This window comes from Oncorhynchus nerka, linkage group LG19 (genome assembly GCF_034236695.1).
Source record: "Oncorhynchus nerka isolate Pitt River linkage group LG19, Oner_Uvic_2.0, whole genome shotgun sequence".
NCBI lineage: Eukaryota > Metazoa > Chordata > Actinopteri > Salmoniformes > Salmonidae > Oncorhynchus > Oncorhynchus nerka.
This window is the reverse complement of record NC_088414.1, coordinates 47,284,152-47,303,630: the sequence shown is the minus strand read 5'-3', so window position 1 is coordinate 47,303,630 and position 19,479 is coordinate 47,284,152. Positions and strand designations below refer to the sequence as shown.

Here is a 19,479-nt window from a genome sequence, read left to right as displayed (position 1 = left end):
AAGAGTTGAGGACAGATTCTCTTGAGAGTAATAAATGTTTGGAATCCTGTTACCCTCTTTATTAGCTTCCTGTGGAGCCATACAATGTAAGGATTGGAGAGAAAGGGGAGTGTCTTAAGTAGGATGTATATAAACTGTGACGTCTGAAATCTTTAGCTGTTTTCAGCTGTACAGAACCTTTGGGATGAATAAACTTGGTTAAAGCTTCTCTAGTGTCCGTGGGTTATTTACTCTGAAAAATAACAACCTAACATTATAATAGCTAAATACTGCACAATTTAAAACACTTGCTCCCCCCAATCCCTCTTCCTCAAAACCTGTAAATATTGGGCTTGTTGAAGACGACAACGTCATCCCCAGTACATACAGTGACTTCGGAAAGTACTCAGACCCCTTGAATTTTTCCACATTTTGTTACATTACAGCCTTATCCTAAAATTGATGAAATAGTTCCCCCCCCCTCATTAATCTACACACAATACCCCATAATGACATCACAAAACCTCAATGACATCATAATACCCCATAATGACAAAGCAAAAACTGGTTTTTATACATTTTTGCTCATTTCTAATTCAGACCCTTTACTCAATACTTTTCAAATCACGTCCAATCAATTGAATTTCCCACAGGTGGACTCCAATCAAGTTGTAGAAACATCTCAAAGATGATAAATGGAAACAGGATACACCTGAGCTCATTTCGAGTCTTAAAGCAAAGGACCTGAATACTTATGTAAATAAGGTATGTTTTTTAAATGTTTTATTCTAAAAACCTGTTTTCACTTTGTCATTATGGGACATTGTGTGTAGATTGCTGACGTTTAAAAAAAAAAATTTTTTAGAATAAGGCTGTAAAGTAACAAATTGTAGAAAAAGTCAAGGGGTCAGACTAGTTTCCGAAGACACTGTATGTACGGTCACTGGGGATGACGTCGTCATCTTCAACAAGCCCAATATTTACAGGTTTTGAGGAAGAGGGATTGGGGGGGCAAGTGCCAACCAGAAGCCATGGATTACAGGTAACATCCACACTGAGCTACAGGCTAGAGCTACTGCTTTCAAGGAGCAGGACACTAATCCGGACGCATAACGAAAATCCCCTATAATCTCCGCCATCAAACAGTCAAAACAGGACGTTGAATCTACGCCGGTTCTGACGCTCGTGGAATATTTAGTTTATTTGTATTTATTTTACCAGGTCGGTCGACTGAGACGTTCTCATTTACAGCAACGACCTGGGGAATAGTTACAGGGGAGAGGAGGAAGGGGATGAATGAGCCAATTGTAAAGCTGGGGATGACTAGGTGACCGTGATGGTATGAGGGACAGCTTGAGAATTTAGCCAGGACACCGGGGTCAACACCCCTACTCTTACGAACGTGGCAAACTATCACGGACTACAAAGGGAAACCCAGATTCTAACAGACAAGCGAAATTCCTTCTATGTACGCTTAGAGGCAAGCAACACTGAAACCATGCATGAGCGCACCAGCTGTTCCAGACGACTGTTATCTCGCTCTCTGTAGCCGATGTGAGTTATGCCTTTAAACAGGTCAACATTCACAAGGCCGCAGGGACGTGTACTCAGAGCATGCGCTGACCAGCTGGCAAGTGTCTTCACTGAAGGTTTAAACCTCTCCCTGTCCCAGTCTGTAATACCTGGCTCACATCATCAAGACCATCATCCCAGATCCCAGACAACCTGAGGGATATCCTTCGAAGCAGGCTTGAGTTAGTGAGGTAACTTCGGTCAACTCTGAGTTCAACTCGGGAAAACTGGTCATATGAAAGTGACTCACCTTTTAGCCAGGTAAATTGCTATGGAATTCTTCAGAAATAACCTCCTTCGGGGCAGGCTAACTTACGGCTAACTCTGTACTTACCCTGAATAAAAGGACCAATGAAATCAGATTCCCTCCCTCTTGCAAAGATTGCTTCATCATCCCCTTCATTTGAGGAAGACTGATTAACAACCCATATTAAATATATTATTAATAAAATGTTAGTTTTTTTGTAAATTAAAGAAAATATACATCAAAAAGAAAGGAGGACCAAGGCACTCTTCATTTAATTAATTAAAATGCCTTTATTTGTATGGCATGTCCAATAGAAACAACGTTTAAAAAATCAGACGCGTTTCAGCTGCATGGCCTTCGTTAGGGAGTACAAAGAAATAATACGATACAGCTTTTCCAATTAGCCCTAATTAGAAGAGGGAGTGGTTATAAAATTGATTGGACAACACCTAGTAAGCAATACGATACACAATAAAAAGTGAAATACTGTAGCAATGTTATCATAAAGATACAACTCCCAAACTAGAAGTATCAGAACACTTCGAAAGGTAGTTCTAACCTTAACTATGACTGGGAGAAGAGTCAAGAATAAGAAAGCAATATATTCCATAGTCCACTATTCCAACTCTCTTTTTGGTTTAACTGGTTAAGACGGTCCCCTTTTCTAATAGAGGCCGGAATATGATCAATACCCATAGCTTGTAGGGAGGCAGGGTTGCCATGGTGTAGGGACTTGTAGAGCCTTGCCATGGGGTAGTCTTCATTACCTACCCGTATGGTGTACTTGTGTTCGCTAAGCGGTCTTGAAGGCACCTCTTTGTCCATCCAATGTAGAACACCTTGCACTGTGGACATTCCAATGTAGAACACCTTGCACTGTGGACATTCCAATGTAGAACACCTTCCACTGTGGACATTCCAATGTAGAACACCTTGCACTGTGGACATTCCAATCTATAGATGACATGAGTGGTTTTGACGTAATACTCCATTTTAGAAGCTGTGTCAATAAAATACCTTTTTCTGTGCAATATTTCTGCAATGGTTGTAATATTTACATTTAAAAGAGCCCCTGGGTTTGTGGTCCAGCCAAGTTTTTTGAGAGTCACCCGGAAGATAACTGTGGACTAATTTGTAATTTAGGGTCGGACATCTCTTGAAGGGTCAGACCTCTCTTAAAGGGTAGGACATCTCTTAAAGGGTAGGACATCTCTTAAAGGGTAGGACATCTCTTAACGGGTAGGACATCTCTTAAAGGGTAGGACATCTCTTAAAGGGTAGGACATCTCTTAAAGGGTAGAACATCTCTTAAAGGGTAGGACATCTCTTAAAGGGTAGGACATCTCTTAAAGGGTAGGACATCTCTTAAAGGGTAGGACATCTCTTAAAGGGTAGGACATCTGTTAAAGGGTAGGACATCTCTTAAAGGGTAGGACATCTGTTAAAGGGTATGACATCTCTTAAAGGGTAGGACATCTGTTAAAGGGTAGGACATCTGTTAAAGGGTAGGACATCTGTTAAAGGGTAGGACATCTGTTAAAGGGTAGGACATCTCTTAAAGGGTAGGACATCTGTTAAAGGGTAGGACATCTGTTAAAAGGTAGGACATCTCTTAAAGGGTAGTACATCTGTTAAAGGGTAGGACATCTCTTAAAGGGTAGGACATCTGTTAAAGGGTAGGACATCTCTTAAAGGGTAGTACATCTGTTAAAGGGTAGGACATCTCTTAAAGGGTAGGACATCTGTTAAAGGGTAGGACATCTCTTAAAGGGTAGGACATCTGTTAAAGGGTAGGACATCTCTTAAAGGGTAGGACATCTCTTAAAGGGTAGGACATCTCTTAAAGGGTAGGACATCTGTTAAAGGGTAGGACATCTGTTAAAGGGTAGGACATCTCTTAAAGGGTAGGACATCTGTTAAAGGGTAGGACATATGTTAAAGGGTAGGACATCTCTTAAAGGGTAGGACATCTGTTAAAGCTTATGACTGGTGGCTTTAGGAAAGATTTGGTGGAGTAGCGTATCACTTTGGATGATTCCCCAATTATTTTTAATGATTATTTTAATGTTCTCTGCTTCAGTGGTGTATCTTGTAACAAAATACACTCTCTCCGATGTATCACGAGGCTCACCCCTTCGCAACAAGTTCTCTCTGTCAAGTAATCCAGCCCTTATACCTGCATCTTTCAGGACCTGAACGCTGTTGCAGTTTAAATAGTGTACTTCCTGTTCTGATATCAGTTTAAATGAAGTGTACTTCCTGCTCTGATATCAGTTTAAATGAATAGTGTACTTCCTGTTCTGATATCAGTTTAAATGAATAGTGTACTTCCTGCTCTGATATCAGTTTAAATGAATAGTGTACTTCCTGTTCTGATATCAGTTTAAATGAATAGTGTACTTCCTGTTCTGATATCAGTTTAAATGAATAGTGTACTTCCTGTTCTGATATCAGTTTAAATGAACAGTGTACTTCCTGTTCTGATATCAGTTTAAATGAATAGTGTACTTCCTGCTCTGATATCAGTTTAAATTAATAGTGTACTTCCTGCTCTGATATCAGTTTAAATGAATAGTGTACTTCCTGTTCTGATATCAGTTTAAATGAAGTGTACTTCCTGCTCTGATATCAGTTTAAATGAAGTGTACTTCCTGCTCTGATATCAGTTTAAATGAATAGTGTACTTCCTGTTCTGATTATCAGTTTAAATGAATAGTGTACTTCCTGTTCTGATATCAGTTTAAATGAATAGTGTACTTCCTGTTCTGATATCAGTTTAAATGAATAGTGTACTTCCTGTTCTGATATCAGTTTAAATGAACAGTGTACTTCCTGTTCTGATATCAGTTCAAATGAATAGTGTACTTCCTGTTCTGATATCAGTTTAAATGAACAGTGTACTTCCTGTTCTGATATCAGTTTAAATGAATAGTGTACTTCCTGCTCTGATATCAGTTTAAATGAAGTGTACTTCCTGCTCTGATATCAGTTCAAATGAATAGTGTACTTCCTGTTCTGATATCAGTTTAAATGAATAGTGTACTTCCTGCTCTGATATCAGTTTAAATGAATAGTGTACTTCCTGTTCTGATATCAGTTTAAATGAATAGTGTACTTCCTGTTCTGATATCAGTTTAAATGAACAGTGTACTTCCTGTTCTGATATCAGTTTAAATGAACAGTGTACTTCCTGTTCTGATATCAGTTTAAATGAATAGTGTACTTCCTGCTCTGATATCAGTTTAAATTAATAGTGTACTTCCTGCTCTGATATCAGTTTAAATGAATAGTGTACTTCCTGTTCTGATATCAGTTTAAATGAAGTGTACTTCCTGCTCTGATATCAGTTTAAATGAAGTGTACTTCCTGTTCTGATATCAGTTTAAATGAAGTGTACTTCCTGCTCTGATATCAGTTTAAATGAATAGTGTACTTCCTGTTCTGATTATCAGTTTAAATGAATAGTGTACTTCCTGTTCTGATATCAGTTTAAATGAATAGTGTACTTCCTGTTCTGATATCAGTTTAAATGAATAGTGTACTTCCTGTTCTGATATCAGTTTAAATGAACAGTGTACTTCCTGTTCTGATATCAGTTCAAATGAATAGTGTACTTCCTGTTCTGATATCAGTTTAAATGAATAGTGTACTTCCTGCTCTGATATCAGTTTAAATGAAGTGTACTTCCTGCTCTGATATTATCACCAGTAAAGAATCAGAAAGAGACATCCTTATTCATCTATCACAGTACAAGTTATATTTTATTTAAATTCCCAGTCTGACGTAATATACCGTTAAGACATTCACATTCACAATACAGTAACAGATTATTACCCTAAACACTGTTTTGACAGCTGCGTTTCTGTGTCCTCCTTCTAAAACAGTAAACTAATAGACAATTAAACAAAAAAAGGGGCACAAATACCTCCGTGTGTCTCTACATAGCGCTCTACAGTTGACCGGAATCCCCATTAGAAGGGAATCGGGTGCCATTGAGACAGATCCCATAGTGTTTCTACCGCACAAACAGCACAAACAGCGTTCGAAACACAATAAAAAGTGTATTATAAACTAACACATGGAAGGAAGTCTGGAACATAAATCTGACTCCGTTTCTTCTACTCATAAGGCTGAAGTCAACTTGTGTAAAACTAATATCAGAAATATGACTAAAATGGCCTTGACTTTCTGTGTGTGGAAGACGAGGTCTATTAAACTGCAGTGAAAAAGTCAGCCGGTGCCTCTCCAAACTATTTAGATCTAGACTAGCTGAACATGCAACACAATGATTCAGTGTGTGTGTGTGTGTGTGTGTGTGTACAGTAGGTCTTTCTGATCGACATCCTCTCCCCTCTGGTGGTATCAGGTTATTACGGGACACATCCAACGACCAGGAGCCGGCAACCCCTCTTTCTTAGTAACAGTAATCTAGCTCCTCATTGGCCAGAACCAGCGCTGTCCGGCAGGGAATGTAGATCTGAGAGAGAGGGACAGAGAGAGAGAGAGACAGAGAGAGAGAGAGAGAGAGAGAGACAGAGAGAGACAGAGAGACAGACAGAGAGAGAGAGACAGGACAGAGAGAGAGAGAGAGAGAGAGAGAGAGAGACACAGAGAGAGAGAGAGACAGAGAGAGAGAGAGAGAGAGAGAGAGAGAGACAGACAGAGAGAGAGACACAGAGAGAGAGACACAGAGAGAGAGACACAGAGAGAGAGAGAGACACAGAGAGAGAGACACAGAGAGAGAGAGACACAGAGAGAGAGAGAGAGAGAGAGAGAGAGGAGGAGGAGAAGAAAATCATACTGTGCTGTTAGGAGCTCTGTAATACATTGTTGATCACTCATCCAAGATTCCACAGTGGAACCGTTCCTGGGGATCACCAGAGGAAAAGGGCCTGACAACCATTAACAATCAACTCACACACACACACACACACACACACACACACACACCATGCAGGGAAGGGGAACAGCCCACTGTCTGGGACTGAACACCTCCACACCCCCCTCTCTTCTCCATCCCCACTCTCCTCTACTCCCCATCCTCTCCATCCCTACTCTCTTCTCCATCCCCACTCTCCTCTACTCCCCATCCTCTCCATCCCCACTCTCCTCTACTCCCCATCCTCTCCATCCCTACTCTCTTCTCCATCCCCACTCTCCTCTACTCCCCATCCTCTCCACATCCCCACAGACCACATTGGCCAGACTACGTTGACCAGACTACGTTGACCAGACCACCAGACTATGTTGGCCAGACTACGTTGACCAGACTACCAGACTACCAGACTACATTGACCAGACTACCAGACTACATTGACCAGACTACCAGACTACATTGACCAGACTACATTGACCAGACCACCAGACTACATTGACCAGACTACATTGGCCAGACTACCAGACTACGTTGACCAGACTACCAGACTACATTTACCAGACTACATTGACCAGACTACCAGACTACGTTGACCAGACTACCAGACTACATTGGCCAGACTACGTTGACCAGGCTACCAGACTACGTTGATCAGACTACCAGACTACATTGACCAGACTACCAGACTACGTTGACCAGACTACCAGACTACGTTGACCAGACTACCAGACTACGTTGACCAGACTACCAGACTACATTGACCAGACTACCAGACTACATTGACCAGACTACCAGACTACATTGGCCAGACTACCAGACTACATTGGCCAGACTACCAGACTACATTGACCAGACTACCAGACTACCAGACTACATTGACCAGACTACCAGACTACCAGACTACGTTGACCAGACTACCAGACTACATTGACCAGACTACCAGACTACGTTGACCAGACTACCAGACTACGTTGGCCAGACTACCAGACCACCAGACTACGTTGACCAGACTACCAGACTACGTTGGCCAGACTACCAGACTACGTTGGCCAGACTACCAGACTACATTGACCAGACTACCAGACTACGTTGACCAGACTACCAGACTACATTGGCCAGACTACGTTGACCAGGCTACCAGACTACGTTGATCAGACTACCAGACTACATTGACCAGACTACCAGACTACGTTGACCAGACTACCAGACTACGTTGACCAGACTACCAGACTACGTTGACCAGACTACCAGACTACATTGACCAGACTACCAGACTACATTGACCAGACTACCAGACTACATTGGCCAGACTACCAGACTACATTGGCCAGACTACCAGACTACATTGACCAGACTACCAGACTACCAGACTACATTGACCAGACTACATTGACCAGACTACCAGACTACGTTGACCAGACTACCAGACTACATTGACCAGACTACCAGACTACGTTGACCAGACTACCAGACTACGTTGGCCAGACTACCAGACCACCAGACTACGTTGACCAGACTACCAGACTACGTTGGCCAGACTACCAGACTACGTTGGCCAGACTACCAGACTACATTGGCCAGACTACCAGACTACGTTGTCCAGACTACCAGACTACGTTGACCAGACTACCAGGCTACGTTGACCAGACTACCAGACTACATTGACCAGACTACATTGACCAGACTACCAGACTACCAGACTACGTTGACCAGACTCCCAGACTACATTGACCAGACTACCAGACTACGTTGACCAGACTACCAGACTACGTTGGCCAGACTACCAGACCACCAGACTACGTTGACCAGACTACCAGACTACGTTGGCCAGACTACCAGACTACGTTGGCCAGACTACCAGACTACGTTGTCCAGACTACCAGACTACGTTGTCCAGACTACCAGACTACGTTGACCAGACTACCAGACTACCAGACTACCAGGCTACGTTGACCAGACTACCAGACTACCAGACTACATTGACCAGACTACCAGACTACATTGACCAGACTACCAGACTACATTGGCCAGACTACCAGACTACCAGACTACATTGACCAGACTACCAGACTACATTGACCAGACTACCAGACTACGTTGACCAGACTACCAGACCACCAGACTACGTTGACCAGACTACCAGACTACGTTGGCCAGACTACCAGACTACGTTGGCCAGACTACCAGACTACGTTGGCCAGACTACCAGACTACGTTGGCTAGACTACCAGACTACATTGACCAGACTACCAGACTACGTTGGCCAGACGACCAGACTACGTTGGCCAGACTACCAGACTACATTGACCAGACTACCAGACTACATTGGCCAGACGACCAGACTACGTCCATGAGTAAATAAACTACCTCTACCCTCATTTCTATTGGCGAACATACAATCACAGGAGAATAAACTGGATGAGCTCCGTTGGAGATGATCCCATCAATGAGACCTGAACAGCTGTAATATCCTGTTTCTCAGAGTCGTGGATGAACAAGGACATGAATAATATACATCTCGCTGGCTTTTCTGTGCATCGTCAGGACCGAGTGGCAGCCTCGGATAAGACTAACGGGGAAGAGGTGTGTTTCTCTGTTGACAACAGCTGGTGCGTGATCTCATATTAAGGAAGTCTCGAGGTTTTGCTCACCCGAGTTAGAATACCTCATTATAAACTGTAGACAGTTTATCAAGAGAGTTTATCTATATCTATATTTTTGCATTATTATTTCAGTAACACTTTACTTGACAGGTATTAGGACATACGACATGGTTATGACCATATTATAACAAGTTATAATATGCTGTCAGCTGTTAAGACACGGTGAAAGAGTGGGGTAACATCTCACAGCAAGAACTGGCAAATGTGGTGCAGTCCATGAGGAGGAGATGCACTGCAGTACTTAATGCAGCTGGTGGCCACACCAGATACTGCCTGTTAATTTGGATTTTGACCCCCCTTTTGTCCAGGGACACATTATTCCATTATTCTGTTAGTCACATGTCTGTGGAACTTGTTCAGTTCATGTCTCAGATGTTAAATCTTATGTTATGTTCATACAAATATTTATACATGTAAAGTTTGCTGAAAATAAACACAGTTGACATTGAGAAGACTTTTCTTTTTTTGCTGAGTTTATTTATCTGTACATGGAATTTGTATATTTGGCACTATCTGATGTGTGGAGACATTTTCACTTTTTGTTAACTAGTAAATAGTAGCCTACAGCAAAGTGTGTTTAAATCATTTCTAACTTGTTAACAATTTCTGCTCGTTTGTTTTTATTACCATGTTGTGTTTTAGTTTGGTTGAGCCTGCTGAGGAGTGTTGATTCACCTGTTTCCATACATGTTTTATTTAAAATACCATGTTGTGTTTTAGTATGGTTGAGCCTGCTGAGGAGTGTTGATTCACCTGTTTCCATACATGTTTTATTTAAAATACCATGTTGTGTTTTAGTAAAATACCATGTTGTGTTTTATGATTCACCCTGTTTTATTTAAAATACCATGTTGTGGATGGTTGAGCCTTGAGTGTTGATTCACCTGTTTCCATACATGTTTTATTTAAAATACCATGTTGTGTTTTAGTTTGGTTGAGCCTGCTGAGGAGTATTGATTCACCTGTTTCCATACATGCTTTATTTAAAATACCATGTTGTGTTTTAGTATGGTTGAGCCTGCTGAGGAGTGTTGATTCACCTGTTTCCATACATGTTTTATTTAAAATACCATGTTGTGTTTTAGTTTGTGTTGAGCCTGCTGAGCCTGCTGAGTGTTGATTCACCTGTTTCCATACATGCTTTATTTAAAATACCATGTTGTGTTTTAGTATGGTTGAGCCTGCTGAGGAGTGTTGATTCACCTGTTTCCATACATGCTTTATTTAAAATACCATGTTGTGTTTTAGTATGGTTGAGCCTGCTGAGGAGTGTTGATTCACCAGTTTCCATACATGTTTTATTTAAAATACCATGTTGTGTTTTAGTTTGGTTGAGCCTGCTGAGGAGTGTTGATTCACCTGTTTCCATACATGTTCTATTTAAAATACCATGTTGTGTTTTAGTATGGTTGAGCCTGCTGAGGAGTGTTGATTCACCTGTTTCCATACATGTTTTATTTAAAATACCATGTTGTGTTTTAGTATGGTTGAGCCTGCTGAGGAGTGTTGATTCACCTGTTTCCATACATGCTTTATTTAAAATACCATGTTGTGTTTTAGTATGGTTGGTTGAGCCTGCTGATGGTTGAGTGTTGATTCACATGCTTTATTTTCCATACATGTTTTATTTAAAATACCATGTTGTGTTTTAGTATGGTTGAGCCTGCTGAGGAGTGTTGATTCACCTGTTTCCATACATGTTTTATTTAAAAACATTTATCTTACAAAGGAGTTGTTTAATCTAACTGCTTAAATATTTATCTGTACGTGGAATTGTATTTGTTGTTTTCAAATCTTTACAGGAAAATGCCACGGGCACTATCTGATGTGTGGAGACATTTCACTGCAGCTAATGTAGAATGAAAAGCTGTGTACATTTGCAAATACTGTGCCAAATCATATGTGAAGAATGCAACAAAGATGCAGAATCATCTGGCCAAGTGCATAAAGTTCCCTCAGCTCTCACAACAAGCAACCGCTGACAAAAGTCCCTCTACTTCTATTCGAGGTGAAAATTATGAATCAGACACCTTATCAATAACAACAGCTCATGGTCCTCCTGGAATCAGAAGTTGTTTTGACTCAATGGAGGAACGTAGTCAGAGAAATGCTGATGAATGTCTTGCTCGAGCTGTGTGTACAACTGGTTCACCTCTGATGCTCACAGACAATGTGTATTGGAAGAGATTTCTGAACATTCTTCGTCCAGCATGCACCCCTCCAACCACACATGCTTTATCTACTCATTTGCTGGATGCAGAGTTCAACAGAGTTCAAGTGAAGGTCAAGCAAATCATAGAGAAAGCAGACTATTGCAATCATCTCTGATAAGTGGTTGAATGTTCTTAGGCAAGGAATAATTAAGTACATCATGTCCACCTCAACAGACACACCGGTCTCTACATTGCAGATGAGCTGAAGGCAGTCTGATGACCTTGGACCACAGAAGGTATTTGCACTGCTGACAATGCTGCAAACATGAAGGCTGCTTGGTCTAAAGTGAAGGAGTCCTACCCTCACATCACATCCATATGCTGTGCTACTCATGCATTGAATCTGCTCCTCAAGGACATCATGGCACTGAAAACAATGGATACACTCCACAAGACAGCCAAGGAAATGGTTAGGTATGTGACGGTTCATCAAGTTACAAGTGTTGTTATCATGTTTGTTTCCTGGAGGGGAACGAGTCTCTCCAAGAAATGGCCATATCACAGTCTGCCGATATGGGCAGCCCCATCAAGAGGATCCTCCTGGATGATGTATTTTGGCAGAGCGTGGTAAACAGCCTGAAACTCCTAAAACCTATAGCAGTAGCCGTTGCAAGGATTGAGGGAGACAATGCCATCCTGTCTGATGTTCAGACTCTGCTTGTAGATGTAAGAGAAGAAATCCGTACTGCCCTGCCCACTTCACTGTTGCTCCAAGCAGAGGAAACTGCAGTTCTGAAACACATCAAAAAGCATGAAGACTTCTGCCTGAAGCCCAAACACGCCACAGTGTACATGTTGGACCCCAAGTATGCTAGCAAGAGCATCCTGTCTGGTGCTGAGATCAACAAAGCCTATGGTGTCATCACTACCGTGTCTCGCCACCTTGACCTGGATAAGGGTTCTTGGCAGTCTGGCGAGGGCTTTGGGATGGAGATGCAATATGGCAGTGGTGCCAACATATCTCATCAGCCACCTGGTGGAAGGGACTTTGTGGATCTGAGGATTTTTTCCCCTGTTGCCTCCATCATCCTCCAAATCCCACCAACATCAGCCGCCTCAGAGCGCAACTGGTCCTTGTTTGGGAACACACACACCAAAGCACGCAATATTGAGGCTTTTTGAGCCTGACATCGAGCCATCCTCAACAAGGTTGGACAGTGACCGTGAAGATGATGCCTCAGAGTCTGATGTTCAAGAGGTGGACATTGAGAAGGTGCAGTGAGAAGACATGGAAGCCTGAGAGGAAGACAACCAATGCTTTAGTTTCTAGACTATCATTTTATAGGTGTTGAAAAGGTTTTGGGAGATGCGATTGATCATTGGGGATCATTCAATATTCTCTTTCTTTTATGGTTCAGTGAAATCATCCCATGTGAAGAGTCAACTCATTTAATTAAAGTTCAATCAGTAACTAAATTGTTTAAAAAATATATATATTGGAAGGATTTAATCATTTGCAATTATGTATCAATCAAGTATGTCTACTTATGGTAAAAGGTTTATGTCTCCATATCATATGGTATATATATATATTGCAAGAAACATTACATTTAAATGGTATTGATATTAATTTGTATATATTTCCGTTAATTCCCATATAATCCCGTTATATTCCCACGGAAGTTTTAACCTCTGAATGTGCAACAAAAACAAAACAAAAAAAGAAGGAACAGCACGTCAGAAATCAGCTCAATGCAATTGAAGAATCCATAGACTCTAACCACTTCTGGGAAAATTGGAAAACACTAAACAAACAACAACACGAAGAATTATCTATCCAAAATGGAGATGTATGGGTAAACCACTTCTCCAATCTTTTTGGCTCTATAACAAAGAATAAAGAGCAAAAACATATACATGATCAAATACAAATCTTAGAATCAACTATTAAAGACTACCAGAACCCACTGGACTCTCCAGTTACATTGAATGAACTACAGGACAAAATACAAACCCTCCAACCCAAAAAGGCCTGTGGTGTTGATGGTATCCTCAATGAAATGATAAAATATAGAGACCACAAATTCCAATTGGCTATACTCCAACATAATTCTTAGCTCTGGCATCCTCCCCAATATTTGGAACCAAGGACTGATCACCTCAATCCACAAAAGTGGAGACAAATTTGACCCCAATAACTACCGTGGGATATGTGTCAACAGTAACCTTGGGAAAAACCTCTGCATTATCATTAACAGCAGACTTGTACATTTCCTCAATGACAACAATGTACTGAGCAAATGTCAAATGGCCTTTTTACCAAATTACCGTACGACAGACCATGTATTCATCCTGCACACCCTGATTGACAAACAAACAAACCAAAACAAAGACAAATGCAAATAGATGGAAAGTGGTGTTGACAGAAAAACATACGACATTAAAAAATCATGTGTGCGGATAAAATTGGCAACAACAAAACATTTCTTTCCACAGGGCCGTAGGGTGATGCAGCTTAAGCCCCACCCTATTCAACAGAGTTGAAGTCGGAAGTTCACTGACACCTTAACCAAATACATTTAAACTCAGTTTTTCACAATTCCTGACATTTAATCCTCGTAAAAGTTCCCTGGCTTAGGTCAGTTAGGATCACCACTTTATTTTAAGAATGTGAAATGTCAGAATAATAGTAGAGAGAATAATTTATTTAAGCTTTTATTTCTTTAATCACATTCCCAGTGGGTCAGAAGTTTACATACACTCAATTAGTATTTGGTAGCATTGCCTTTAAATTGTTTAACTTGGGTCAAATGTTTTGGGTTGCCTTCCACAAGCTTCCCACAATAAGTTGGGTGAATGTTGGCCCATTCCTCCTGACAGAGCTGGTGTAACTGAGTCAGGTTTGTTGGCCTCCTTGCTCGCACACACTTTTTCAGTTCTGCCCACAGATTTTCTATAGGATTGAGGTCAGGGCTCTGTGATGGCCAATGCAATACCTTGACTTTGTTGTCCTTAAGCCATTTTGCCACAACTTTGGAAGTATGCTTGGGGTCATTGTCCATTTGAAAGACCCATTTGTGACCAAGCTTTAACTTCCTCACTGATGTCTTGAAATGTTGCCTCAATATATCCACATAATGTTCCTTACTCATAATGCCATCTATTTTGTGAAGCAAAGCACCCCCACAACATGATGCTGCCACCCCCATGCTTCACGGTTGGGATGGTGTTCTTCGGCTTATAAGCCTCCCCCTTTTTCCTCCAAACATAACGATGGTCATTACAGCCAAACAGTTCTATTTTTGTTTCATCAGACCAGAGGACATTTCTCCAAAAAGCATGATCTTTGTCCCCATGTGCAGTTGCAAACCGTAGTCTGGCTTTTTTATGGCGGTTTTGGAGCAGTGGCTTCTTCCTTGCTGAGCAGCCTTTCAGGTTATGTCGATATAGGACTCGTTTTACTGTGGATATAGATACTTGGTACTTGTTTCCTCCAGCATCTTCACAAGGTCCTTTGCTGTTGTTCTGGGATTGATTTGCACTTTTCGCACCAACGTCTCCTTCCTGATCGGTATGACGGCTGCGTGGTCCCATTGTGTTTATACTTGCGTACTATTGTTTGTACAGATGAACATGGTTCCTTCAGGCATTTGAAAATTGCTCCCAAGGATGAAACAGACTTGTGGAGGTCTACAATTCTTTTTCTGAGGTCTTGGCTAATTTCTTTCCATTTTCCCATGATGTCAAGCAAGGAGGCACTGGGTTTGAAGGTAGGCCTTGAAATACATCCACAGGTACACCTCCAATTGGCTCAAATTACGTCAATTAGCTTATCAGAAGCTTCTAAAGCCATGACATCATTTTCTGGAATTGTCCAAGCTGTTTAAAGGCACAGTCAACTTAGTGTATGTAAATTTCTGACCCACTGGAATTGTGATACAGTGAATTATAAGTGAAATAATCTGTCTGTAAACAATTGTTGGAAAAATAACTTGTGTGAAGGACCTCGGCGTTACTCTGGACCCCGATCTCTCTTTTGAAGAACATATCAAGACCATTTCAAGGACAGCTTTTTTCCATCTACGTAACATTGCAAAAATCAGAAACTTTCTGTCCAAAAATGATGCAGAAAAATTTATCCATGCTTTTGTCACTTCTAGGTTAGACTATTGCAATGTTCTACTTTCCGGCTACCCGGATAAAGCACTAAATAAACTTCAGTTGGTGCTAAATACGGCTGCTAGAATCCTGACTAGAACCCAAAAATTTGATCGTATTACTCCAGTGCTAGCCTCCCTACACTGGCTTCCTGTCAAGGCAAGGACTGATTTCAAGGTTTTACTGCTAACCTACAAAGCATTACATGGGCTTGCTCCTACCTATCTCTCTGATTTGGTCCTGCCGTACATACCTACACGTACGCTATGGTCACAAGACGCAGGCCTCCTAATTGTCCCTAGAATTTCTAAGCAAACAGCTGGAGGCAGGGCTTTCTCCTATAGAGCTCCATTTTTATGGAACGGTCTGCCTACCCATGTCAGAGACGCAAACTCGGTCTCAACCTTTAAGTCTTTACTGAAGACTCATCTCTTCAGTGGGTCATATGATTGAGTGTAGTCTGGCCCAGGAGTGGGAAGGTGAACGGAAAGGCTCTGGAGCAACGAACCGCCCTTGCTGTCTCTGCCTGGCTGGTTCCCCTCTTTCCACTGGGATTCTCTGCCTCTAACCCTATTACAGGGGCTGAGTCACTGGCTTACTGGGGCTCTCTCATGCCGTCCCTGGAAGGGGTGCATCACCTGAGTGGGTTGATTCACTGATGTGGTCATCCTGTCTGGGTTGGCGCCCCCCCTTGGGTTGTGCCATGGCGGAGATCTTTGTGGGTTATACTCAGCCTTGTCTCAGGATGGTGGTAAGTTGGTGGTTGAAGATATCCCTCTAGTGGTGTGGGGGCTGTGCTTTGGCAAAGTGGGTGGGGTTATATCCTTCCTGTTTGGCCCTGTCCGGGGGTGTCCTCGGATGGGGCCACAGTGTCTCCTGACCCCTCCTGTCTCAGCCTCCAGTATTTATGCTGCAGTAGTTTATGTGTCGGGGGGCTAAGGTCAGTTTGTTATATCTGGAGTACCTCTCCTGTCCTATTCGGTGTCCTGTGTGAATCTAAGTGTGCGTTCTCTAATTCTCTCTCTCGGAGGAGGAGGACCTGAGCCCTAGGACCATGCCCCAGGACTACCTGACATGATGACTCCTTGCTGTCCCCAGTCCACCTGGCCGTGCTGCTGCTCCAGTTTCAACTGTTCTGCCTTATTATTATTCGACCATGCTGGTCATTTATGAACATTTGAACATCTTGGCCATGTTCTGTTATAATCTCCACCCGGCACAGCCAGAAGTGGACTGGCCACCCCACATATGCTCTCTCTAATTCTCTCTTTCTTTCTCTCTCTCGGAGGACCTGAGCCCTAGGACCATGCCCCAGGACTACCTGACATGATGACTCCTTGCTGTCCCCAGTCCACCTGGCCGTGCTGCTGCTCCAGTTTCAACTGTTCTGCCTTATGCTGGTCATTTATGAACATTTGAACATCTTGGCCATGTTCTGTTATAATCTCCACCCGGCACAGCCAGAAGAGGACTGGCCACCCCACATAGCCTGGTTCCTCTCTAGGTTTCTTCCTAGGTTTTGGCCTTTCTAGGGAGTTTTTCCTAGCCACCGTGCTTCTACACCTGCATTGCTTGCTGTTTGGGGTTTTAGGCTGGGTTTCTGTACAGCACTTTGAGATATCAGCTGATGTACGAAGGGCTATATAAATACATTTGATTTGATTTGATTTTGATTTGTCATGCACAAAGTAGATGTCCTAACTGAATTGTTAAAACTATAGTTTGTTAACAAGATGTGTGGAGTGGTTGAAAAATGAGTTTTAATGACTCCAGCCTAAGTGTATGTAAACTTCCGACTTCAACTGAAAATGTCAACGACTTGGCGAGGGCAGTCTGCAAAAAATAAAATCTGAAGACAAACGTCTACTATTTGCTGATGATCTGTTGCTTCTGTCACAAAGGAGGGCCTACAGCAGCACCTAGATCTTATGCACAGATTCTGTCAGACCTGGGCCCTGACAGTAAGTCTCAGTAAGACCAAAATAATGGTGTTCCAAAAAAGGTCCAGTCTCCAGGACCACAAATACAAATTCCATCAAGATACCGTTGCCCTAGAGCACAAAAAAAAAAACTGGCCTAAACATCAGCGCCACAGGTAACTCCCGAGTGGTGCAGCGGTCTAAGGCACTGCATCGCAGTGGTAGAGGCGTCACTACAGTCCCTGGTTCGAATCCAGGCTGTATCACAAACCGGCTGTGATTGGGGCAGTGCACAATTGGCCCAGCGTCGTCCTGGTTCGACCGTCATTGTAAATAAACATTTGTTCTTAATTGACCTAGTTAAATAAAGGTTAAAAAAAAATATGCTGTGAACGATCTGAGAGACAAGGCAAGAAGGGCCTTCTATGCCATCAAAAGGAACATACAATTCAACATACCAATTAGGATCTGGCTAAAAATACTTGAATCAGTTATAGTTGTGAGGTCTCACCAACCAAGACTTCACAAAATGGGACAAACACCAAATTGATACTCTGCACGCAGAATTCTGCAAAAATATCCTCTGTGTACAACGTAAAACACCAAATAATGCATGCAGAGCAGAATTAGGCCGATACCCACTAATTATCAAACTCCAGAAAAGAGCCGTTAAATTCTACAACCACCTAAAAGGAAGCGATTCCCAAACCTTCCATAACAAAGCCATCACCTACAGAGAGATGAACCTGGAGAAGAGTCCCCTAAGCAAGCTGGTCCTGGGGCTCTGTTCACAAACACACCCCACAGAGCCCCACAGAGCCCCAGGACAGCAACACAATTAGACCCAACCAGATCATGAGAAAACAAAAAGATAATTACTTAACACATTGGAAAGAATTAACAAAAACAGAGCAAACTAGAATGCTATTTGGCCCTAAACAGAGAGTACACAGTGGCAGAATACCTGTCCACTGTGACTGACCCAAACTTAAGGAAAGCTTTGACTATGTACAGACTCGGTGAGCATAGCCTTGCTATTGAGAAAGGCCGCCGTAGGCCCTAGGCTATATATATATATGACGTTTGTAATGTCTGTATTCTTTTGGAACTTCTGTAAGTGTAAATGTAATTTATTTCACTTTGTTTATTATCTACTTCACTTGCTTTGGCAATGTTAACATGTTTCCCATGCCAATAACGTCCCTTGAATTGAATTGAGAGAGCCAGATCCAGAGAGCCAGAGCCAGAGCGAGAGCCAGAGAGAGAGAGAGAGCCAGAGCGAGAGAGAGAGCCAGAGAGAGAGAGAGCCAGAGCGAGTGAGAGAGCCAGAGAGAGAGAGAGAGAGCCAGAGCCAGAGAGAGCCAGAGCCAGAGAGAAAGAGAGAGAACCAAAGAGAGAGCGAGAGAGAAAGACAGAGGAGAGAATGACAGTAATTGGGAGCAGAAACTGCATATTCAGTATTAGCAGGACACTACCTTTATTTTATGTGTGTGTGTGTGTTTGTATGTGCGTCTGCCACAACCTGCGTCTGCCAACAACAACAACATGGATAAAAAGTGGATGAAGCAAAGCAGAACCATACTGCAGAGGAACCGACTTGGACCTAACACCCACCCAGCGGTACTGTAGCCTACCTACCTTCAAAGAGTGTGGCTGCCATTGGTCGTTCACGCCTTTAAATGGTTCCTGTTCGGTGAAGAACTCTGTGTCTGTGTCCAGTCGACCATGTCCCCCATACTGCTCAGCATCACTGTCCAGCTTGATACGATATCTGAGGGGGGTTAAGGAAGGATAGAGGGTGGGTGGGAGAGATGGAGGGAGAGATGGAGGGAGGGAGAGATGGAGGGAGAGATGTAGGGAGAGATGGAGGGAGAGAGAGATGGAGGGAGAGATGGAGGGAGAGATGGAGAGA

General features: G+C 42.5%; 1 protein-coding gene across 1 annotated transcript in view; it reads right to left on the bottom strand.

Moving 5' to 3' along the window:
• Nucleotides 1–5,540: 5,540 nt before the first annotated feature.
• Nucleotides 5,541–19,479, bottom strand: part of gbe1a (glucan (1,4-alpha-), branching enzyme 1a) — a 183,974-nt gene continuing 170,035 nt past the window's right edge. The window contains exons 15-16 of the mRNA XM_065004992.1: nucleotides 19,206–19,338; nucleotides 5,541–6,275 (exon numbers count right to left, since the gene is read on the bottom strand). Of these exons, the coding sequence (XP_064861064.1) occupies nucleotides 6,213–6,275; nucleotides 19,206–19,338 (196 nt within the window). The 3' untranslated portion in view covers nucleotides 5,541–6,212. The remainder of the gene's footprint in view (nucleotides 6,276–19,205; nucleotides 19,339–19,479) is intronic.